Raw genomic sequence first — 25487 nt, 5'->3', positions numbered from 1 at the left:
TAACTGCTTGTACTCCACGTTGAAGAACTCCTCTTGAGCGTGCGTAAAGATCTTAGCTCGTGCATATTGTAGCTCCCACGCCGATAGGAATGGTGAAAGTCGATTCCTCTCACGAAGACGATGAACGAAGCGAAGGCAGTAGCTGACTATCAGTACTTTGGCAGTACTCCTCGCGATGCGCAGTCTGCGGGATTATCACCACTTCGAATATGTTGCCAGCAGCTGCGTGGGCAAACCTCTAGAATTTCAGCAGTGCGGTTGCAAACATAGGTGTTCCAAGTCCTAGGCGGAGAAGATAGCCAATGCAGGACTATTTCAGAGTCTGACCAACAATTGATTCTGGAAATAGGAACAGTTAATGACTGCTTGACCAGATAAATCAGTTTAGAGAGTAAATGAGCTGCGTTTAACTCTAGTCGCGGAAAAGAGATAGGCTTAATAGGGGCTACGCGAGTTTTAGCCATAATCAGTTTGACAGCATATCCATTGTTGACTTCGACGCGGCTATAGATGACGGCAGCATACGCTTGAGATGATGCATCAGCTTGATGTGGTGCAGATATGTAGCGAGGAACTCGACAAGTTTCCAATAAATGCATTTCCGATACAAACTGTTGCCATCGTGTACATAATTGCTGCGGTAGTACTTCATTCCAATCGACAGAACTTAGCCAACTATCTTAAAATAGGATCTTTAGAAAAACAACAGTTGGCGAAAGCAAACCCAGCGGGTCGTAGATCTTGGCTAGTTCTGAAAGCAATATGCGTTTAGTAAGAGCAGTTGTAAATGCGGGGGTTTCTAATTTGAAGAAAATATAGTCCGGTTTTGGTTCCCAACACAATCCCAGGACTTTAACAAATCGAAATGAGCGGTCTTCCTTTAAATCCTCTGGTGGATATTCACAAATCTTTTTTGGCAACAACTTTAAAAGGGCGTAACAGTTTGAGCTCCACTTTCGCAATTTGAATTGAGCTTCGCTAAGAACCAGAATCAATTCATCTTTGAGTGCAATGAGATCCTTGATGTTGTCGCATCCAGTAGAAATATCATCAACGTACGCGTCTCTGTTGAGCACGACAGCAGCGGTGGGATACAATTCGGCATACTCATTCGAGAGCTGTTTAAGAACTCGAACTGCAATAAACGGCGATGAAGCTAATCCATATGTTACTGTCAACAGTCGATAATGATCCAGCGTAGCGTTTTTATCCTTCCTCCAAACTATGCGTTGGTACTGTGTATGTTCGTCCGACACCAGAATGCCTCTAAATCTTGCTTCAATCGGGTGTACTAACGTGTGATGCTTAGCGTTGCACTGACGGCAAGTGTTCGATGAATTACAATCCCTGACTTGATGCGATCGAGTCAAGCAGTTGAAGCATAATTTTGTATCCTTGGCGAAGGTGCGGCGGCTTACTACATCCAGTGCCTTGAATTCATTGCATGAATATATAGAATGCTGTCCTTGGCACTATATACATTCGCGAGACGACTGAGTTGATCCACTGGCATGAAAGGCGGCTTGGCGGCGTCTACTCTGGGGTGGTCTTGAGGGTTGCATTGCGGGTAAATCCTGACAAGACTCCAAAGTATCACAATGAGCGAAAAGAAAGGCGAACAGATCATCTATGGTGATGTCTTCAGTGGCCGATATACTGCAGTTGGCCCAAGCTTGTTTAATTTCTGAACCTAACTTTGACAGCAAAATATGAATGAGCCATACATCGCGGCTGTCACAGTTCAGCGCATGTAAGCCTCGAATGCATTCGTCGGCCGAGTCAATTACCTTGCGTAATTCTGCAATATTCGAATTGTTAGCGGTTGGCAACGATAAAAAATTCTGAACAAACGATCGAGCGATAAGCGACCTTTTATTATAACGATTTTCTAATTTTTCCCATGCGTCTTGGTAATTATCATTACAGACGGCAATATGTTTAATTAGGGACAGTGCTTCTCCCTCCAGATATGATTTGAGATAATGAAACTTTTGGCACTTGGAGAGCTTTTCGTTACTATTTACTGAGCTTAAGAACAGATCACTAAACTGGCTCCAGTCCTCATATTTACCAGAAAATGTGGGAATCCGAATTTTCTCAAACCTTAAATCAACAGTTCCCGATGAAGTATGAATTTTCTCCAAAAGGTTGTTTTGTCCCTCAAATAGGCGTTCCACTGTACTTGAAAGTACAATGTTCGACTGGTCCTGTCCATGATCTTGACCTCCCATGTCCTTGATGGCGTTACTAAAAATAGCATGCGCGGCGTAGAACTTGTCTTCGTATTCGGGTATGTCCAATCCAGGGTCTTCATATGCCTCCTCCAAGTGAAATTCCATTAAATCATCTGAGAGCTCCATAAAGTGGTTGAAAGTGGCGGCCAAACGCTCCAGCTTGAATTGCAATGTTTCCACATTCTCACATCTTTGTGAAAACTCCACAGCACTGTTGAGGGTGCGCGTTATTTGCCCCTTGCAGGCACCACGTTGTTGAATCATTCTATGCATTATCGCTTTCATGACGAAAAAGCGGTAAATTTGTCTCAAATGTTCACAAAAATAAATGCACAAATAAACGCGGGTATCCGGCTCGAAGGACCAAAATTCGTTATGTTTATGAATAGTGGACTGTATTATGGTTTTTATTATAGTTTTATGCATTTATTTTCACTATTTAGCGGGTTTACAATGGTTTTAAGCGGGGTTGCTATCAGCGAGCGGTTGCGGTTAATGTCAGCAAGAGAATGCGGCCGGCTTGCAAAACGTGCAGAAAAAGAACTGAATAACGATCGCGTGATGTTCTAATACTAACGCATTGCACTGCAATTTCAGCTATGCGTGTGAGCTTAAAGCTCCCAAATGGTAAACAAGACAATGATGTGCGCAAAAATAGGTACGATAATAAGAAATTAATTAACAAGTAAAGAAGCAAATGTAATACTATTTAAATGCAAAATAAAGACGAACTATTTCTCAACACTGATTGATCGGAAATGGTATAATTTTGGTGTTTTTGAAGATAGAAAGCTGAAACAGATTCTATTTTTGGTCAGTTGATCCTACCTATCAAACTTCATTAGGATCGGCCGACTATATTCTATAGCTGCCATATAACTGAACAATCGGAAATGGTATTTGAAAGAAATACCAACTTTTGTATTTTTGAAGATAGAAGCTTGGGAGTATTTATACCCTTGCATACCCTATACACTTCGATCTTCTAGCATACCTAAGTCTCGTAGTAGTTGAAAAGTTTCGGCTTTGTGACCATATGTTGGCCGAACGTTAGCTTTTACGGGCTCGTATTTATGGCCAGGTGAACTCCAGATCGTAGAGCGCAGTTGATGCTACTAAGGTTTTCGTACCAGTTACTCTGATTTGGGTCTATGTAAGCCTTTATGGCTGAAAGAACTGATCTTTTCACTCTTTCCGACGCATTTGACTGTGACGAATAGAATGCCGTAGATGTATGTCTGATATTATATTTGTTTAACAAGCAATTAAAAGTTTTCTGGAACCCCAAAATAATGAAAAAGATCTTCTTCCAAATATCGCAAAATCGAGTCGGCGGTGAACTTGCGGACTGGTTTCAAAAAAGGAAACTTGGTAAGATGGTCGATCACCACAAATATAACTACATATCCCGATTTACTGCGTGGATAGAGTCCTAAAAAATCAACAAACATTTTCTGAAAGAAACGCTGGGGTATTCCAGTGTTTCCCAAAGGAGGTTTAAACGATCGATTAGGGTGTTTCGTGGCCTTATAAATATCACAAGTATTGACAAAGGTTTTTACGTCGTTAACCATGTTAGGCCAGAAATAATATCGTCGGAGCCTTTCTATGGTTTTGTTTATACCCCCGTGGGCATGTAAACAAACGTGGGCCCGTCGTCTCCATGAGCAGTTCGGTACGAGTGAGCGTGGGATCCAAAGTTTCCAGCATTGGTCATCGAAAATTTTGGTATCCTCTTCATGTTTGGAGCGTCGGTACATATGTTTACCTTGGATTTTGAGATCCGGTAGGGAAGAGTTATTAAGTCGGATTTTACTCCTAAGCGAAATTTATTCGGTTGAATCGAATTCGGAGGAATTGACGTCAACTATTAGGCTATAAAAAGCAAGGGTTGACAAGTCTTCGGTAAAGGGTCGCGAGAGAGCGTTTGGAACTACATTGTGAGTATCTTTTCGATGATGTATCTTGAATTGAAATCCTTGAAGCTTAAGAGAACGAGCGAGACGCGAGCCTAGATCTGCCTGGGTCGTAAGCCATTTTAAGGAGGCATGATCTGTGACTTTTACGAATTCCTGTCCTTCGACATAAGCTCTATAGGTAACGGTATAGGTAACGGCTAGCTCGGTAACGGTGTATTGACGTTGGCAACGATTTAGCTTATTTGATATGAAAGCGATTGGCCCTCTGCGCCATCTTCGCCATCTTCACTTGCATTAAGACACCCTGGGCTTCACTTGTCCACTCAAGCTTTCGATTGGTTTTCAAGGTGCCTGTCAAAGGGGAAGTAATAGCGGAATAATCCTTAATGAACGTATGATACAATCCGGTCATACTAAGAAATCTTCGAACCTGCTTAACCGGACGGGGTGTAGTGTAATCTCTGACTGCAGCTATCTTATCAGGATCGGTACTAATAATACCATTACCAATCACGTGTTCTAAATACTTTACCTCTTTTCGAAAGAATTTACTTTTTTCGACATTAATTGTAAGATTCGCACGAGCCAGGTTGGAAGCGACTCGGTAGTCGGTATAAGACTTCAAGATGTCGTTCTATATATTCTAAATATATAAAAACCTCATTACGTAAATAGGCTCGAACTCTTTTATCCATAAGTCGCGACGTGGACTGCGGCGCATTAGTGAGGCCAAATGGCATGACCACAAATTCATACAACGGACGTCCGGGTTTTTTTGCGAGGTTTCGGGTCTAGAGATATTTGCCAAAAGGCAACTTTTAAATCGAGGCTGGTAATGAATTCGGCTTTTGGCAATCTACTTAAGATACCATAGATTATCGGCATTGGATATGCATCCTTTAATGTGATGGAATTCACCTTCCTACTATCTACGCAGAGTCTTATTTGTCCTGGTTTCATCACTAACACTACCGGAGATGACAAAGAGTTAGATTCTTGTATAACTCCTAATTCGAGCATTCGATCGAGATCGTCATATATAAGTTTTTCAATTGCAGGCAACACGGCATAATGTCGCTGCTTAATCGGTTTAGCTTCTCCCAAATCGATCGATTGTGAAATTGACAATGTACGTCCTAGTCCCTGTTTTGAAAATGACGGGAAAGATTTGATAACATTCTGGAATGAATTCTGTTGATCCTTAGAAAATTCTCTCATACTGGAGTCCCTGATAGAGGCTAGATTAAGATTTTTGGTTAACAGATGCATTGGGACTAATTCAAAGGCGGTCCAATGGCCAATTCCCAGATATAAGTATTCGACGAAAGTAGGAACAAAATAAAAAGACAGGGTTTTTCTTTCTCCTCTGAAGGTAATGTCGGTGGAAAATTTGTCGACTATAGTTTGACTTTTTTCGTCAGCGGTTTTGATTTTGGAGGTCATTAATTTGTATTTAAACAAGGTTTTCCTGAAGTAGATTGTTTGCAAGTCTACAACCTATGCGACTTATAGAAGCACCAGTGTCCAATAACCCAACTACAGACTTTCCATAACGCATAACTTGAGCGTAAGGACGTAAGTCAAGAGGATTATCTAATATGGTTGAAAGGATTAATTTCTTTTCTAATTTAAATTTTTTTTTAAAAGCTTCTCGACGACCAGTAGACTATTTTCTCTAAACGTCTAGCTTAATTTTAGGGAATGGCATACCTTTAGGTTGCGGTAGTGAGCCTACGGACGTGAGGTCGCTATCCTGATTAACTGTTTGCGTGCATTTTTCTGTGTTCCACGCCCTTGGTAGATTTTTTGAGCGTTTGGGTTACAAGTCCGACAGGTAGTTTTGTACGTATCTGCCTTCCCACAACCATAGCAAAATATTTTTTGATCGGCCATACATTCTTGATATCTGCGACTTTAAGCGGCACAGTTCCAGCAGGAGAAATTCAGCGCAGAAATCTCATATTCATCCTGACCTAAAACCTCATCTGATGAAGCTATAAAACAGCTAATCAAAAAAAAAACTGGGGCAACCCAATATAAGCGAATAAACGCTGAACCACAATGTATTAAAAGCAATAGACAAGCTTTTTATAACAGATGTGATGTGCTAAACCAAAACTAGTTCATTGTTCAAAAAAAATAAGAGCCACGCAATGAGCTCATTGAGCACCGATCAAAAGAACGAGCGTAGAAGTTCAGTGAACCAAAGAAACGGCTTCTACTCTTACTTTTCAACCCGCGATGTGGAAGTGGAAAATTCAGCGATTATAAGCAACCCGGCTTTCTGACCGCTGAAACCCAAAGGGCACAGTCTTGCTCACCCGCTCTGCTCACTCCGACTCCCGCGTCATGCAGTTTGCAGTGTAAACCCCTCCCTTCAATATCGGAAACAAATTTCGCACCAACAACTAGCAGCGCTACAATTTCTGCAACAACAGCGAAAACCTCTGCAACTCAAAGTACCGCGACGTCAACGACTACAGCGAGTACAAAAACAACAACTTCGGAAAGTGCCAAAGCGGCCCCGGCCACACAGACTGAAATGGAGGGCTACATCCAAATTTAGCGCAAGCTTAGCCCGCAGAGTAATCCGGCAGCCAATAAAAACAAAATTAACCGTGTCCTGAATATCGATAAAGAACCAGACACATCCACTACTAACAGATTTGCCTGGCGGAGGTTGAGGAAAACCAACCAGCCCAAGACACCGCAAAAAAAACCCAAGCCCCTCCAATCTATATTAGGGAAAAAAGCTCGAGTGCGGTCAACAAAATTGCGTCGTTTATCGGGAACGGTGACAACTTTCATGTTGTTCCGCTTATCAAAGGGAACATCCATGAAACAAAGGTACAAACCAAGACTGAGGAGCACTTCCCAATCGTGTCCAAATATCTGGACACTGTACAGAAAAACTATTGCACGTACCAGCTGAAAAGCAGTAAGGGCCTACAAGTGGTAGTAAAGGGAATAGAACCCGATGTTACCGCCGCGGAAATAAAAACCGCCCTTATAGAAAAGGGCTTCACCGCCAAGAATGTTATTAAAATACTAAATAAAGATAAAAAGCCAAAACCCCTCTTCAAGGTCGAGCTCGAGCCAGAAAGCAGGTCGCTGAAGAAGAACGAAGTCCACTACAACCTGCAATATCTTTTGCATCGGAAAATCACTGTTGAAGAACCACATAAACGCAACTGTCCAGTGCAATGCACTAACTGTCAAGAGTATGGACACACAAGGTCTTACTGCACACTTCGGGCTGTCTGTGTAGTCTGCGGGGACGCCCACTAGTCCGCTTGCTGCACTACAAACAAGGAAAGTACCGTGAAGAAATGTGGAAACTGCGGAGGCAGCCATACGGCAAACTAAAGAGGATTTATGGTGTATAAGGAGTTAAAGAGTCGCATGCGTCAAGCGACCGCAACGCGCAACCAAAATCCACAGAATGCGTACATTGCGTCAAAAACTACGCCAGACGTCTTCTTCGCCAAAGCTGCGAGATCCTCATTCGGTCCACTAAACACCACCAACGGCTTCTCCTATGCCGATGCTCTACGATCTGGAAGGGAAATTCCAATTCAGCCTAACTCTCAAAGCGCTCCACAGGCCCCAGAACAGCCACACAGCAAAATGGAAACTATGATGCTTACCCTCCACCAAAGTATGATGGAGCTTATATCATTCATGAAAACGACCATGCAAACGCTTGTTCAAAACCAGAACACGGTGATACAGCTGATCGTAGCACAACGTAGTCTAAATAATCTATGCAGGCGCTACGAATATCAATTTGGAACGCCAATGGTGTTTCACGGCATAAACTAGAATTGTCACAATTCTTCACCGAAAACCATATTGACGTTATGCTACTGGTGGAAACGCATCTTACAAGCAAATACAACTTTCATATAAGAGGCTACACAATCTACCGCACAGATCATCCAGATGGGAAAGCCCACGGCGGAACTGGAGTTCTAATCAGGGAACGCAATAAACACCATTTTCACAAAAGGTTTGCAACAAACTTCTTGCAGGCCACATCGATACAAATTCAGTCAAGCAACAGAATCCTTTCAATCGCTGCCGTTTACTGCCCTCCTCGTTTCTCAATCTCGGAAGGACAATTTATGGACTTCTCCAATTCACTTGGGGATCGATTTATAGCCGCAGGAGACTACAACGCCAAACATACGCACTGGGGATCACGTCTAGTGACTCCCATAGGAAGACAATTGTACAATGCAATTATAAATGTGAAAAATAAACTGGACTACGTTTCCCCTGGAAGTCCCACATACTGGCCAACAGACTCACGAAAGCTCCCAGACGTTATTGATTTTGCAGTGACAAAAAACATACCTCGCAATCGAATAAGTGCCAAAGCAGTCTCGGATTTATCATCAGATCACTCGCCTGTGCTTCTAACGCTTCTTCAAAGCCCAGAAATAACCGAACACCCCTTCAGCCTGACGACGCCAAAAACGAACTGGCTAAAATACAAAAAGTACGTGAGTGCCCACATAGAACTCGCCCCGGAATTTAACATGGAATCGGATATCGACTACGCTACGAGCGCCCTGGAAGAAGTACTCGTTGCAGCTGCTAAAATCTCTACTCCTCATAGGAAAGAAGAAGACCGAAACCAACACTTTAAATCTAATCAGCAAATCGAACAGCTCGTGCGAGAAAAGAGGCGCACGCGTCGTGATTGGCAAAACAGCAGATCACCAGCTTCAAAACAACGCCTTAAGGAAGCAACCCGATTACTCGACCAGGCTCTTCACCAACAGGAAGAAAATGCACAGCTGAGGTACATCCAGAACCTCTCGCCAACAAGCACAAAGTTCCCCTGTGGGGGGCCCACCCAAATCTTAGCGCCCCAATTGAAACGACCACCCCGATAAGAAACTCTTCGGGATGCTGGGCTCGCAGCGACGAAGACCGAGCTGAAAAATTCGCCACACATCTCCAAAGTGTCTTCCAGCCAAACCCAGCCTCAAATTCATTCCTCCTGCCAGTTATCAGCCAGAGTCCTCCCCTCAGCCAGCCGCACCTTCATTCCGGCCGAACGAAATCGAAAAAGTCATAAGAGGGCTAAAACCAAAAAAGGCTCCCGGTGGTGACCTATTGACCCCAAAGATGCTGATCGAAGTTTCAAAATGCGCTATAGAGGTCGTCTGCAAACTATTTAATGGAGTCATTAATCTTGGCTATTTCCCAAAAAAGTGGAAGAAATCCATCATTATAATGATACCGAAGCCTGGAAAAGACCACACAATTCCGTCATCATACAGACCAATAAGCCTTCTATCTTGTTTGTCTAAATTGTTTGAAAAATGCTTGTTAACTCGCATAATACCACATCTGGAAGCTTGCAATATTATCCCGGCACACCAATTTGGCTTCCGAAAACTATGGAACCATCGAACAATTGAACAGATTAACATCCGAAACACGCGCAGCATTCGAACAGCGAGAATACTGCAGCGCTATTTTCCTCGACGTATCTCAAGCTTTCGACCGAGTTTGGCTCATCGGACTCATGCACAAAATTAAAACGTATTTGCCAACATACACCCACAAGCTACTGGAATCATACCTCTACAATTGGGTATTCTCAGTGAGATGCAACGCAGCTACTTCGGGCGACTACACCATCGAAGCTGGAGTTCCGCAAGGAAGCGCTCTCGGCCCGTGTCTATATGTTCTGTATACTGCGGATATTCCTACGAGCGCACAACTAACAACCTCAACGTTTGCCGACGATACCGCTATCCTTAGTCGCTCCAGATGCCCAACGCAGGCAACAACCCAACTGGCTAATCATCTCACAATAGTGGAAAGGTGGCTGTCCGACTGGCGCATTAAAATAAACGAACAAAAGTGTAAACATATAACGTTTACTCTTAATAGACAAATATGCCCTCCGCCATGATACAATTATACAAGGTAGTCTCGTCGGCAAAAGCTTTCGACAGTGCGTGTTCGTTTTTCGACGTGAAAGGTAGTCTTCGGACGAATATTTTCTTTCATCAACCCTTGTGCAACTTTTTTCAAGTTGTTGAATTCAATAAAATAATTTAAGAACTAGAATATATATTTTATATAGCTGTTATATTATATATAGAATATATATAGAATAATATATTATATATAGAATTCATATATATATTATATATAGAATATATTATACAAGAAAATATATACTATTAGCCGTTAAAAATGTTAATATTAATTTAAATTTAAAATATTATTATTTTAAAATTAGAATATATTTTAGAATTAAAAACTTAAGGAAAAGATTATTTGTACATAAAGAAAAACAAAAAAAAATTAAATTAAATCGCAAATCAAACTTTTATTTTATAACTGGCAACTTTAAACCCCTTTCATCGTGTTAGGGTTAATGCACAAATTCATTGTCGTCTCGCTCACACTACTTTGCTGAGACCCTTTCACTCGCACTCGTTGTTATGATTATAGAGGGACAGCTTTTGCCGACGAGACTACATATCTTGTATAATTGTATCATGCCCTCCGCTTTCACTAAACGGTATGCAGATCCCTCAAGCTAACGAAGTAACGTACCTTGGCGTCCACCTTGATAGACGACTTATCTGGCGTAAGCACATCGAATGCAAGACGATTCACCTAAAACTGAAAACCAGCAGCCTCCACTGGATCATAAACTCACGATCGCCAATGTGCCTGGACTACAAGTTACTACTCTACTCAGGGCCGTAGCTAGAGCCTCGGAGGACATGGGGCAACAAGTAAATTTGGGGTCCCCTATACGGAAGTCTTTTGCCCCGGCGGGGCCCCTTCCCTTCGGGGGCCCTAGGGCACCGCCCCACCTGCCCCATGCTAGCTACGGCCCTGACTCTACTATTCAGTCCTAAAGCCAATCTGGACGTATGGCTCCCAGTTGTGGGGGAACGCGAGCAGCAGCAACATAGACATCATACAGCGCGCACAATCAAAAATCTCGAGAACTATCACTGGGGCACCTTGGTATGTTCGCAACGAAAACATCCACCGGGATCTGGGCATCCTCGCAGTGAAAGACGAAATCCAGAAGCAAAAAGATTCATACAAAGAAAAACTGTCTTCGCACCCAAATTTTCTCGCTCGGGGATTGACTCGGGTTTCTAGCGTATTGATTTTTAGGGCCGTCTAACTCTGTATCAGTCAATATGACTGTTAGTTAAGTTAAAAATATAAGATTTGATACACCTCTTGTTAGTCTCGCAAAGAGAAGATTTAAGAAATAAAAGCAACGTTTAAAAAAACAAGAAAAATAAAACCTCCACTCCACCTCCTTCACTAGGGAAGCTTCAGGTTGTGGGGTTGAAAGTTTGTCGGCCGCTATGACACCATAGAAGTCGTTAATCAGTTCATTATGACATTGCTGACGGTGTTCTGTTTCCGACTTAATATTCCTATCGGTCATATCGTCGTTAAATTGTCTACGAAGGGCCTGACACAGACCTGGCCAGTTAAGTACTGTGACACTTTTGTGATATCGCCAGAACCTCCTTTTAAATTAAATTCCCCTTCTAAAGTTTGGATCGTCAGAGCCTCTACAGGATGGATAAAATCTTCAATTGACATAGAAGACCTTCCAGTGAATCAGCGTTTCCAATTTTCCATTATTTGGCTTACCCGGTCAAGTTGTACTTCATAATGATTTGGATAAGACAACAGAGTTGGTAATCCTATGAAAGGTTTTGATCTTGTTCCCAGTGGATTCTGTAATGGCAAACCCGATTGTGCCACCGTTGGTCTACTAGATGGAGATTCATTGGTTGAAACAGCTAAACTACTATCACGAAGGCAACCTGAGAGTGCTTGGATTATCTTGTTAGTCTGATCGGTTAAGCTAGAAGTTATCATCTTAGTTTGTTCTATCATGGCTGCTTTTATTGCTTCGGCAAAAGTTGAAGGTACGGCTGTTTCAGCCGTATTGCCGGGTTCTTGCGGTTGATTGGTGATGGTCTGAGCCATATTGTTCAAGACCAAATTACGAATCTCTGACTGATATACGGCAGCCATACGTTTTGTTTGGAGTCGATTTTGTAGGGATTGAGATGATTAAGCCATGAGGGTGCTTAAAGTATATATTCGATCTGAATTAAGGGTTTCAACAGACGCTGAATTAGATTGGCTAAGTTCCTGTTTACAGAAGGGACACCTTTTTGACTTTCCTACTTTGGAATTGTAACACGCACGGTGAAAGATATGTCCACAAGATGTAGTTAATAATTGCGCTTGGTAAACTATTATTTTGGAGCAAATAAAACAATGTTTTCGTGTATCACTCGTATGAGACAAATTATCCGTGCTATGGGATAACACCATTTCGGGGTTTCCTAAATATAATTTGGTTAGCTAATAATTTTAGAATTTCAGTTTACTTCTAACCTACTATGTGGAATATGCTGTCATCATAATCACAAGAATAAATTTATAAAAATAAAAATATAAGAATACTTGCATATAAATTTAAGAGTTAAAAATTTCAAAAAAAAATCTTGGAGTCATACGTTATGCTTCTGGCTGGTAGGAATGAATTTGTATTTTTTCTTTATATGAACGAAGGTGTTGCAAGATCTTAAGTACGTAATAAAGGAAATAGCGGGAAGTGGGACAAAAAGGATTCTTGCATTTTTTTCGACATTTAAAGTAATTAGGGCCATTGTCACTGCGCTGGTGGAGTTGCAGCAGATGACGTTAAGCTGGGCGAATGCTTTGCCACAGCCGTTGCCCACCCTTCCATGATCACCAGTTCCGCTAAATAATTATTGGTGGTCGCACCAATCGGCAATTTAATTTCACTTGCCATCTTCATACTGTATGACTTCCACAGATAATAGATTAGCTAGAATAATAGATTTTTAAACGTTATAAAATGTATTCATGTTTATTAGGTTGCATTTAAATTAATTTAATAGAAATTTAAATTGAGTATGTAATTAAATGTATTTAGTAGATATGTTATATTCAGAAATCTTTAAACGAAAAAAGATTATCTTAGAATTTATATTTCTATTAGTCGGCATAATGAGTCGAATTAATATGAAATAATAATATATAAGGCTATATAAAAGTAATATTAAGAACCATGTTTATAAAGAGAGTCTTGTATTCCATAGCGGGTATTCTCTAATATTATTTCCTAAATGTATTTATTAAAATTTCTCAAAGGTAACGGAATTATTTTCAATTCAAATGGGATTGCAAAGGATTTAGATTAACATTATACTTATTTTTAATTTTGGAACACTTCAAAAACAATAAAAAGATTCCAAGATTCCATTAATTTTTATTAAATATTAATTAATTAATTTAAGAGCAAAAATAAATTTTATTTTCTTTTCTTATGTCATTGCGGAAGACCATAATTTAATATTGGGGAATACATAAAAAAAAAGGCAGCTATGGCAGCTATACGATATAGTCGGCAAATCCCGGTCGTTCCGACCTTTGCGTGCTGCGTGCAAAGGAAAGAAGGTTGTGAGCCAAGTTTCGAGACGATAGCTTTAAAACTAAGAGACTAGCTTGCGTAGAAACATACAGACGGGCAGACGGACAAACAGACAGACAGACAGACGGACAGACGGACATGCAATTCCAACTCAGGAGTTGATTCTGATCAAAATATATATACTTTATAGGGTCGGAGATGTCTCCTTTACTGCGTTGTACACTTTTGACCAAAATTATAATACCCTCTTCAAGAGTATAAAAATTAACACCCGTATCAAAATTAAACCGAATGGTGTTTTAGTAAAAATTGAATTTTTAACATTAATTGCTACACGAAAGCTTTCGGTAATTTAACAATTATGAATCAAATAAAAAAAACCTCTCGACGATGTGAAATATCGGTGACGAACTCGCAAGCCACCTCAAAATATCTGATATGCATTTTTGGGAAGAAAAAAAGCAATATTCAAGGAGGCTCCGGTGCTTACTTTTACCCAGTGTTTGAAACGCTACGCTTCTCCCGTAGTTTTTCGTTTTACTATTGCTACCGCTGTCACTTTTTTCTAGAGAGCGAATAGCGTATAAAATATAAAGCGAGAGCAGAGCAAAGCAAAAAATATGTCTCTGACCAATAAATCGTTCAATATTTTCAAATATTTTGAGGAGGGTGACAACGGGCTCGTTAAATGCAAAACATGTTTTCGAATGTTAACAAAAAAAGATCGTTTAATTTAAAGAAACATTTAATATTGCATGACATCTGACCTGAACAAAAAGAAAATGATTCTAGTGGCATGTAGACAAAAAAAAATAGTAAAACATCAGCCAATTAAAGTTCAAACTAATAAACAACATTTAATCCGGACCTAAATTGGTCTAATCACCCAGAATAGCGTCCCATTTAATGTGCTGAATTCAGACAATATGCGTAACATAATTGATCACTTATGTCAAGGTCTAAAAAAACAAAGTGGGAAAAACTTTTCATTAAATGGAACAAAGTGCAAATCTGTTCATCGACAGGTAGTTGAAAAAATTCGACAAGAAATAAATAACAAATGTAAAAATCGGATTCTATCATTAAAAATTGATAGTGCAACGCACTAGTGAAATGATTGGAATATATTTGGTTTCAGGGCCCAATTCATTAGTTCAGATGAAATAAAATCGGGAGTTCTTGGAATGGTGGAACTCAGAGGAGCTGGGTCAAGTACAGCCAAAAAGCTTGCAAAAGAGATTCTTTCTGTATTAGACAAATACGGAATAGCTCTGGGCCAAATCGTGTCAATTACTTCAGATAACGGGGCACATATGATAAAGACGACGAAAATTTTATCAGAAATGAACTTGAGCGATGATGACATGGAAGATGCCGGTATTGAAGAGAACGTCGAGTACATAAAGCAAATCGAATTTTTTGGAAAAAATGTAAGCGCTTTTCGGTGATATACAAATATGTCGCTGTGCAGCACACACTTGGCTGCTTTGTGCACTCGACCAGACAAAAAATGGAAAAAGAGAATATTTTTTCATGTGCCGAAATCTTACGAAATACATTCGGAAGCAATCAAATGGTAACCGTGACTTGTTTGAACTGAAAAATAATAAATTATTTCAATTGGATTGCCCAACTAGATGGGGATCAACTTATAACATGGTTGACCAACTCAATAAGGCGAAAAGTATTTTAAGCCTTATTGAAACTGTCAAGAACAAATCAAGAGATGACGATTTTATAGTAAACGAAATGTTATGTGACATTATGGAGTCGTATGTGACTATAATGGCTCCACTACAAGAGACCATAGTGCAGTTTCAAGAGGAGCAAATTCACTATGGGAATTTTCATGCTCTGTGGCTGGTCTGCAAACTGACCACTAATCAAATTTTATCAAAAAGTGCTCCGAATTCAATTATTTATACATTTGGAGAGGCGCTTATTGAAGGTATGGAAGCACGGACTAAGAAATTGACATCTAATGTTGGCTTCGACGCTTGTTTATACTTAGACCCAAGATTCTATCATATTCTAAACAGCTCACAAAAAGAAAGGGCAGTCAATTTCTTAAAAACATTGTGCGTACAAATCAAAATGCATACTCCCATTGCAACATTGTCATCGTTTACTAGCTCAATTGCTTCAGAGGACAGAAATAGTAAAAGTAATTTTGATATTTTGGATGACTTTAAATGTAAGCGTTGTGCCAAATGAGTCAACCGATGTACATGCAAAGATTGAATCATTAAAATTACCGTATATGAAATCCAGTACAAATGTTTTACATTTTTGGAAAGAGAGGAAATCATGCGATGCAGAGCTCTACGAACTAAGCAAAATATGTTTTGCTATACCAGCAACTTAAGTAAGAACTATTACTTAATGCGAAACAAAATTTAAATTTATTTTCTTCATTAAAACTGGTGCTGTCGGACAACAGAAATCGTTTAAGCCACGACACATTAGAAAATATACTCCTTGTTCGCCTAAGCTCAACACACTTAGATAATGCGATCGACAACTTGAGTTTATTTGAAGACGACGATTAATTATTTACTAAATAAATTTTTAAATAGAAAATTAAATACATGACTGAATAGCATAATTTTTAAATTTTGATTTAATTAGGAGGTATTAATATTTATTTGTTGTTTCTGTTTCTGTTTGTTTATTATTACCTAAATATCATTCTTACAAGGGTAAAGAAAGTGGGTAAGGAAGAAAGGAGGTAAAGAAAGTGGTCACACAGTGACGGTGCATAAAAATCAGGGGAGAAAAGAACAAAAACAAAACTAAGCTAGAGCAGTAGCACATAAAAAAATATTTTTGACTCTGCTCTGCTCTCGCTCTAGATTTTTGGCTACGGCGACGGCTACGAGGAGCACAGAATATTTTTTTCTGCCTTTACTATAGCTATAGCTTTGAACTTTTCGTAGCTCGGAGCAGAGCAGAGCAGACAATTTTCTTATTTCTGCTACGGCTTTGCCTGCCATGAACGACGAGAATGCCAAAATTTTATCCGAGTACTCGAAGCATTTACTCTACATTCACTCATTCTATCCATTACGCTTTGGTTTAAATTTCTCTCATTTCGCATACAACGAAAACAACCTTTACCAATGCGCAATTCACTTTGTTGAAACCGGTTTGGCACGCCGAATTGCGACTTAAACTTATTGTTCTCAAATAACCGAAAATTTTGAGTGCAATAATGCGGTTCTCTATTTCAAAGAAAGCACAAAATTATAGATTTTATGTAATTTTTTCAGTTTTATACCCTCAGATAAAAAATAAAAGAATATAAAAGAAATTATATTATGTATTTGTTATATTTAAATTTTTATACCCTTGCAGAGGGTATTATAATTTTGTCCAAAAGTGTGCATCGCAGTGAAGGAGACATCTCCGACCCTATAAAGTATATATATTCTTGATCAGGATCACCTCCTGAGTTGATATGAGCATGTCCGTCTGTCCATCTGTCCGTCTGTCTGTTTCTACGCAAACTAGTCTCTCAGTTTTAAAGCTATCGACTTGAAACTTTGCACACACCCTTCTTTCCTTTGCACGCAGTATATAAGTCGGAACGGCCCGGATCGGCCGACTATATCCTATATATGTCATATAACTGATTAATCGGAAATGGTATAACTTTGTTGTTTTTAGAGTTAGAGATTTGACATGAAAGCTATTTTTGGCAACACATTACGACATGCCAAATTTCATAAGGATCGGCCGACTATATCTTATAGCTGCCATATAACTGAACGATCGGAAATGACCCAACTTTCGTGTTTTTGATAGATAGATAGATGGCTGGAACTTGGTACAGATTCTATTATTGGCCAGTTGATCCGACCTACCAAATTTCATTAGGATCGGTCGACTATATCCTATAGCTGCCATATAACTGAACGATCGGAAATGGTATTTGGTAGAAATATCAATTTTCGTATTTTTGAAGATAGAAGCTTGGGAATTTTTTTTGGATTTTGTATTGTAATTAATTGGTTTTATTATGATGTAATCATAAGGATCGGCCAACTATATCCGATGTTTGCGATATATATCCGGTTTTAACTTGTGAGGAGATTTAGTCTCCCCACACGCTAAGACAGATAGCCGGTGGCAAAGGGGGGGGCCAAGGAGACGGAAAAAAGGGGTCAACCACCGGTCATCAACCCGGGCAGCCCAAGGGAACGTCGCCAGGATCAGTACGGGGGGTTGGGGGGAAAGGTGAAAGCCAGTTACCGTGGGTTCCGCCGAAGGGCTACCCGTGGGAGGACGGAATCTACGTGGAACGTAACGGTGGCAAGTGAGAGGGTAAACGGCGCCACCCGGGGGAAGAAGGAATCGACGTGGAACGTAACGGGTCCCGGGGCAACGTTGGGAAAGTAGTCCAGTGGGGGAATCAGCACGATGCGCAGGCATGCCTTAGAAAGTGTGGCTGGGTGAGCGGCAAGGAGCAGAGGGGGGGGGGGGGGTTGCGACGAAGAGTGCAACGGGCCCTGGAAGCCCACCGGTGCACCACGTACCAGTAGCAGAGATCCGTGGCCGGGGTAGACGAGGGGCCACGGACAGCGACCCGCCAACGGGAAAGTGGCGTGATTCTGGAAGCAGGATTAACGGAAGGAGCAGAATCCAGGAGGATTAACGGGCGCTCCAGTCAGTATAAAAGGAGGCCCATTGGAGCGGCTCGAGACGAGTCTTTTTAGGAAGCTTGTAGCGTTGAGTTGGAGGACCGCCTGTGGAGAGTCCGTCATTCAAGTGTTAGAGCGTTTCTAAAAAGGATTCGGTTTTGTTTGAGTTGAAGGACCGCCTTTGGAGAGTCCGACAGCAAAGCGCAAGGAGAGCGAATAAGACAATAAGGAAAGGATCCCTTGCTGGACCTTCCTCTGGAAACCCAGGGTCGTGTAGTCGAGTTGATTCATTCCCGAACACGGCAGGTAGCCTTGCAAGGAAGTGAGGAAAGGATAAGTCTGGCGTATGCCTTACCGACTCCTGAAATCATAACCAACAGGCGTGGTCCTGCGAGACAAGGATAGACCGACTCGAGATCGCACGCCCGGTGTACACGAGACGTAAAGGACGAGACACAAGACAGAACCAGGGTGGGGAGACCGAGTTGAGCCACTCCCGAACACGGCAGGTAGCCTTGCAAGGAAGTGAGGAAAGGATTAGTCTGGCGTATGCCTTACCGACTCCTGTAATCATAACCAACAGGCGTGGTCCTGCGAAACAAGGAGGCCTACTTAGGATCACACGCCCGGTAGTCACGAGACGTACAGAACAAGGGAGACAAGGATCCGTTGCTGGACGGTTTCCTCTACAAGCCCGAGGCGTCAGAGTCGAGTTGAGCCATTCCCGAACACGGCAGGTAGCCTTGCAAGGAAGTGAAGAAAGGATAAGTCTGGCGTAGCCTTACCGACTCCTGGAATCGCAACCAACAGGCGTGGTCCTGCGAAACACGGATCGGCCGACTCAAGAACTCGCGTCCAAGTCACAGACCAAGTGAGAACACCCTGGTAACAGCCCCGCCACCACAAACTCGGGTCCGCCGGCGCGTATGCACGGTGTCCCGGTGTAGCGGGAGCGCGACAATACGATCAGGCACACGGCGGCTTCCAAGCCTGGCACCGGAGCGTATGCACGGTGTCCCGGTGTAGCGAAGGCGGCAATCAGCAAACCAACTCCCAAACCTGGCACCGGAGCGTATGCACGGTGTCCCGGTGTAGCGGAGGCGACCGACCGCAGCCAACCGTCAGATCAGTCGCAGTCGACCCAAGGGGGTGTTTTCTCAAGGCCAAAGGGCAGAGGGTAGCGGAATCGCTGGCAGCGCGGCGACAGGAGTACCATCGGCGACGGAGTAACGGCGGCGACAGAGTAACGGCAGCGTATCCCGGACAACCCGCATAGAACGCCGACGACGGAGCCAACAGGAACGGAAGGAGCAACGAGTAAAAGAGAAAGAAAGCCTTTTGTAGTGTAAAGAGGTCTCAAAATAAAGAGTGTGGAAACTTCAAGCTATTTGTATTACTTTCTGGGCTTGGGCAATCACGTCGAATCTATAAATTCGGTGGAACGGATCCGCGAAACTCTGTGAGCTAGCCGCGGCATTGTGGCGAGCGGCAGCAGAAAAGACAGTTCGTTACAAACTGCAAGGGTATATCAACTTCGGTTCCGCCCGAAGTTAGCTTTGCTTTCTTGTTTTTAATATTTTAGCATATCGGCTATTCCGGCGGATGGTCAACCAGGACCGAAAAAATAAATTTCCATATTCCTCGATTATTTTTTTGTATTTTCATAAATAAACATCCAAATTTTCATAATCTATTGATTGATTGATTGATTGATAGCATATCTCAGCTTTTTTTTTTTTAAAAAAAAAGCCCGAAAAGTCAAAAAATGTATCAAAAAAAGTTTTTACCTTATTTTTATACCCTTGCAGAGGGTATAATTTTATAATTTTGTCCAAAAGTGTGCAACGCAGTGAAGGAGACATCTCCGACCCTTTAAAGTATATATATTTTTGATCAGGATCACCTCCTGAGTTGATATGAGCATGTCCGTCTGTCCGTTTTTACGCGAATTTCATTAGGATCGGCCGACTATATCCTTTAGGTGCCATATAACTGAACGATCGGAAATGGTATTTGGTAAAAATATCAAGTTACGTATTTTTGAAGATAGAAGCTTGGGACCTTTTTTTTAGATTTTTTATTTTAATTAATTGGTTTTATTATGATGAAATCATAAGAATCGGCCAACTATATCCGATGTTTGCGACATATATCCGGTTTTAACTGCAAGGGTATATCAATTTCGGCTCTGCCCGAAGTTAGCTTTCCTTTCTTGTTAATTTTAAAGACATTTTTATGTTTATTTATTTCTCAAAGAAAACATATGATGTGTTTGCTCTTTCTGTACTAAATCTCTTAATAACAATCTAATAAGACGAGAAAAATTCAAAGAGAACTACCTCTTAATTTGTACTTTGATTCTTATCTATGTAATTGTATTACATATTGTAATTGCTATATTACATATCTATTGTAATTGCTTCGCATCAAATAGAAATTTCCATTAGACTCATTAGTTGACCTGCGAGAGTTCTGTTGCAGGCCAATCCAGTGCCAGGGGAAAACATTGAGCGTTCATAATCAGGCACATCCAAACGCAGCAAAGATCCACCCACACGTCCAAAACGTAAATAAACATCTTCCACCGGCGAAAAGAAAGCACCAGCGAGTGGCCCAGCGAAAAGAGATAAGATGAGCAGCGATGCGCTGCCAACGTTTCGATTACCATCGTCTTGTTGTTGCTGGACATCCACAAGTGAAGATAAGAAATAAACAACTCCCCTTGAAAAAAGTTGTTGTTGTTGAAGAATATCGATCAGCAAACAGCAAGCAAATTATTGGAGGAATTGAAGACAGCGTCAACCGTTACCATTAACGCCCACTCCGTTTGTTGTTGGTAGCGCAGCAGAGAGTAACCGGGGTTACAAACTGAAGCTTGAGAAGATTAAGAAGTAACGGCTCCAGCGGCGCCGCTTACTGGGGGTTTGTGAAGATTGCGATTGTGGTAAAGGTAGAATCGCTGGGAGGTCAATACCTTAGCAGGCTCTCTATGGACAAACCGGCAGACTTTTACCGACATAGGTCAAAAATCATCATTGAAGCCTGTAGGGAAATGTTGCTCCGGAACTCCTAATTTAAAATTGACGAAATTGAGGGCGTTGACGTCAGCAATTTTTTTGTTCAGCCTAGCACAGGCTTAATCACTTGGCTCCACATTCAGTTTATCTGCGACAAACTTGCACAGTGCATCCGGTTGGGTAGACGTCGCGAGATTACCAACATGAAGGTGGGAAGCACTTGAAGCTGAGCGCAACTGGGTGCTTGTCCCACAATGCGCCTATTAGGGTTTTTTGCTTCTTCCTCGGGACAGCCCCCTTAGATGCCGTTGGGGCCTGGCCCAGTGTAGCCTTTTTGCTCCCAGTGCTGGTAGGCATAGAAGGGGGAGCAACAACATGCATCCCAGCCGAAGAGGCGCGTCCAGCGGGTCCAGCCGCTCCATTTACCAGGGCATGGTCCTTTTTGACATTAAAGCTTTCGAAAAGGGATTCCAGATCCAGAACTTTATGATTTAGCTCATCTATTTTGGAATGCGAAACATTTCCAATGACGCAGCTATCACATTGCCACATTAAGTTCGGAATGTTAATAAGTAGTTTTATAGGGCAAATCCACACAAGCGGTGTGGTAGGCACGCCGGCAGATCGACGCGCACCGAGCGGCCTCACACCCACGAAGTTGGTGTAACTTCTGCACTGCACTCGATGTAAACGAGAGGCGACATGAGCGAAAAAGTAAATGTCCGAACTCAAAGAAAGCTAGATGCAGACTGATAATTGTGAGCAACAAAGGCAACGAAGACTCGCAGCATCCAGTATTCAATATGGAAGAGCAACATGCCAACGATCAATCGACTGATGAGAACTTGCGTGGAGAAGGTTTCAATTCTCCGACATATATATAGATAAGGCATTTTAGCTGGGTTTTTAGAAATAAAATTAAACTTCGAGACTTCTCTTTAGGTCTAAATGTATTTTGTAGTTTGTTCAATTCTGAACCCATATCAATTAGTTTCATTCTGCAATTTATCTATTGCATGTTTTCTAGGTGAAATTTCTAGAAGAGCCTTGGCATCATGCTATACGATGGAAGCACGCTTCTCACTTATTCCACCTTTTTAAGCCACACCTGAGAGCTCTAGCAGTTATTATTACTTTGTGGCTGCAAAGAATTTGGCGGGTCTCTGTTCTACATAGATTTGTGATGGCTATATCTTAGGGCCAGTGTCGCTACCTTTACTTTGTCAAAAACTTTTTCAATAAACGTCGTCTTTGCTTAATTATTTTTCGTTCTAGATTTTTTGTTTTAAAATCATATTTATAAACGTACCTCTAATTTTTTAACATTTTTTTTTTTTAGCCGTTGTCAACAAGCGACTCAATACCAACAATATCTGCGCAAGTTATACTGGATACCTCCATTTCCAAATCAAGTGGTGTAACTCACAAGCTCGATTCTAGCATTTCGACGACTTCAAGAATCGTTGGCGTGACGTCAGCCAGTCCTTGGAATCCATTTAGACGAAGTGCAAGCTTAGCAAAAAAGTTCTAAGTTTTCTGTTTATTTTTAATAATAATAAAGTAAAAATTCCAACATTAGACCCCTGTTAGACATAACGTTATATATCCTGTAAAAGTCTGAGTGGAACTGTTAATTATATATTTTTTGGCTTATATTCGATTAAATTTTTAACTCACACTAAGATCGATTACATTGTGCGGATAAGAATTAAATTTTGTAACTTCTAATGGTACTGCCTTCTGAATAAAATCAGCATAAAACTAGTAGGTTGTGTGTCCAAGATGTCTTCACTGAGAAGCAGACTCAAAGTTGAATGTTGGTTTTATACAGTAAAATGTTAATTACACAGTGCGACAAAAAAAAAATTGGAGGAACTTTTGAAGAGACCTAGTAGGAATTGTTCATTAGGTCGAGTATAGTATAAAACCATGTTTAAAATTTTTCAAACACCCTCAATCTTGACTTATTTGGAAAAAACGGTTTTTCGGGACTTTTTTGCTCTTAAAAATTCCTAAACGCATAATTTTAACCCTATTTTTAAATTTTTTTCGTTTTTCAATAGTTAAATGTTGGAGCTTTTGAAAAAAAATAGATCTTTAATTTATTTCAACAAAAAGGATAAAATTTTTACGCAGGAAACTGACATTTTTGATTTTTTGTCGTGTTTTTCGGACTTTGACGCCATTTTTTCGATACAACTTCCAAGAAATGGTATCATTTTTTGACACATATCAATATTGTCTCGTTAATTCTGAATAAAACAAGACCAATACCATTCATAATATCAAATTATGAAAATTGGTGAAATTATAACGATTTTCCCAAAACAAGTCAGTGCAATTTTACTAGCGCTCCGGAGTAAAAGTGTGTAACAGAAAGGAATAATGGAAATGGAACGGCACACCATTATTCCGGAACGCTAGCAAGATTGGACTGACTTTTTTTGGGAAAATCGTTATAACTTTTTGATTATTTAGAGTTTTTAATGTCAGCTTAAGTGCTAAATGAGCTGTTCTGCCTTCATCCAGTTGCTCCATAAAGTTTCTGCAGAAGATGCAATAGCCAATGCAATGCCATTTTTGATCGTATCTGGGCAAGAAGTAACGAAATAAGAAATGTTTTGCCAATTCCACCTGGTGCATGAAAAAAAAATCCTTTTCCTCTTTTCCAAATCCTCCTTTTCCTGTCGCATCTGCGAGCATGCGGTCGTAAATAATTTTTTTTTTCGTCATTAAGAAGTAGAATATTGCGACTAACAATGCCTGTCATTTCTACGTACTGTAGTTCACGATTCATGTCTGTTTTGAGTAAAAACGATGTTATTTGGAAGTATGAATTAAATGTGCGAATTCACTTCAAGGAACAAGGTATAAACTGTATCTGTACCGAGAAGTACTGTATAGTAAACCGCGGAATGGTTCAGGCAGTGTTTCAATTTCGAGTAGTTGTACTTTTACTGATGAGCACCAAATCCCAACTGGCTCATTTTTAAATTTGAGCGCATGACAATACGGGATTTTTTTTTCCAAAGTACCAATAATTACTTTGGAATGAGCAGAATATTTAATAATAAGGTTTTTACTGGAATGCTAGTCGAAGAAATTGCCCTAATGTAAATGCTCGATTACATTTGTTGTCGTTGTTGGTCAATTCTTCTTCAATTAACTCTGAATCTGCACGTTTCTGTGCGTTGCAGTTGTCTTCGTTGATTACGTTCATCTCGTGCCTCTTTCGATTGTGATTCACTTAACTGCGCCGTGCTCATACGCGCATTTTTATTATCTTCTTCGATTGCTTCTCCTGATCTTCGTGGATTCGTTACGCTCACAGCCTACTTATTGTTATTCATTACTATAAGTGCAGCCACTTCGGAGGAGTATAATTTGATTAATTATTAAATCCCGCTCTAAACAATTAGGGAGATAAAAAATAGACGGTGTCCGATTCTCAGCCCTAAAAGCCTTACACAAAATTTCACGAAGATCGGTTAAGCCATTTCGGAGGAGTAGAACGACTATGACTGGACACGCTGTCGAACGGGATAGAAAGTATCCTATGTCCGTCTCCTGGCTCTAAGCTGCCTCCTTACCCATTTTCACCTAAATCTGTGCCGTTCTTGAGTTATAAGTGGTGTAACAAACACGAATTTCTTTTATACACCATAAGTCGGAGAGGAGGCAATTCTAAGGTGTGAACATAGGTCGTGCTGGGATATACCAGTTCTAGTATGATGGGGACGCAGTTTGCGAACTGAGGCCGTGTGTGGCTTCATTGTGTTGCTGGATCTGGTCTCTCTTTTTTCTCGCCACTTCTATACGTTGCGAGCTTTAGTGTGGTGTTTTGTTGAGGACTGATAAAAGAGAAACAATTACACAGTGCGACAGTGATTTGGAACTTTTGAAAAGACCTAGTAGGAATTGTTCATTAGGTCGAGTATAATAAAAACCGTGTTTGAAATTTTTCTAACACGCTCAAAATCTTGATTTATTTAGAAAAAACGGTTTTTCGGGACTTTTTTGCTCCTAAAAATTCTTAAGCGAGTAATTTTAAACCAATTTTAATTTTAACAAGTTTTAATTTTAACAAGTCAGTCCAATTTTGCTAGAGTTCCGGAGTAATAGTGTGCCCTTCCATTTCGCTTATTCCTTTCTTTTACACACTTTTTCTCCGGAGCGGTAGTAAAATCGCACTGACT

General features: G+C 40.8%; 1 protein-coding gene across 8 annotated transcripts in view; it reads left to right on the top strand.

Moving 5' to 3' along the window:
* Rhp (GTP-Rho-binding protein rhophilin) overlaps window positions 1-25487 on the top strand; it is a 227250-nt gene that overhangs the window by 190174 nt on the left and 11589 nt on the right. For 2 of the 8 annotated variants that reach the window (XM_043211148.2, XM_043211151.2), the window contains exon 12: window positions 22631-23058. The exons of the other annotated variants lie outside the window; for them this stretch is intronic. In XM_043211148.2, coding sequence (XP_043067083.1) covers window positions 22631-22822 — 192 coding nt within the window. In that variant the 3' untranslated portion in view covers window positions 22823-23058. Of the gene's footprint in view, window positions 1-22630; window positions 23059-25487 lie in introns of those variants that run through there. 8 annotated transcript variants of the gene reach the window in all.

Source organism: Drosophila bipectinata, chromosome XL (genome assembly GCF_030179905.1).
Source record: "Drosophila bipectinata strain 14024-0381.07 chromosome XL, DbipHiC1v2, whole genome shotgun sequence".
NCBI lineage: Eukaryota > Metazoa > Arthropoda > Insecta > Diptera > Drosophilidae > Drosophila > Drosophila bipectinata.
The sequence above is the reverse complement of the archived record's forward strand: the minus strand, read 5'-3'. Positions and strand labels throughout refer to the sequence as shown.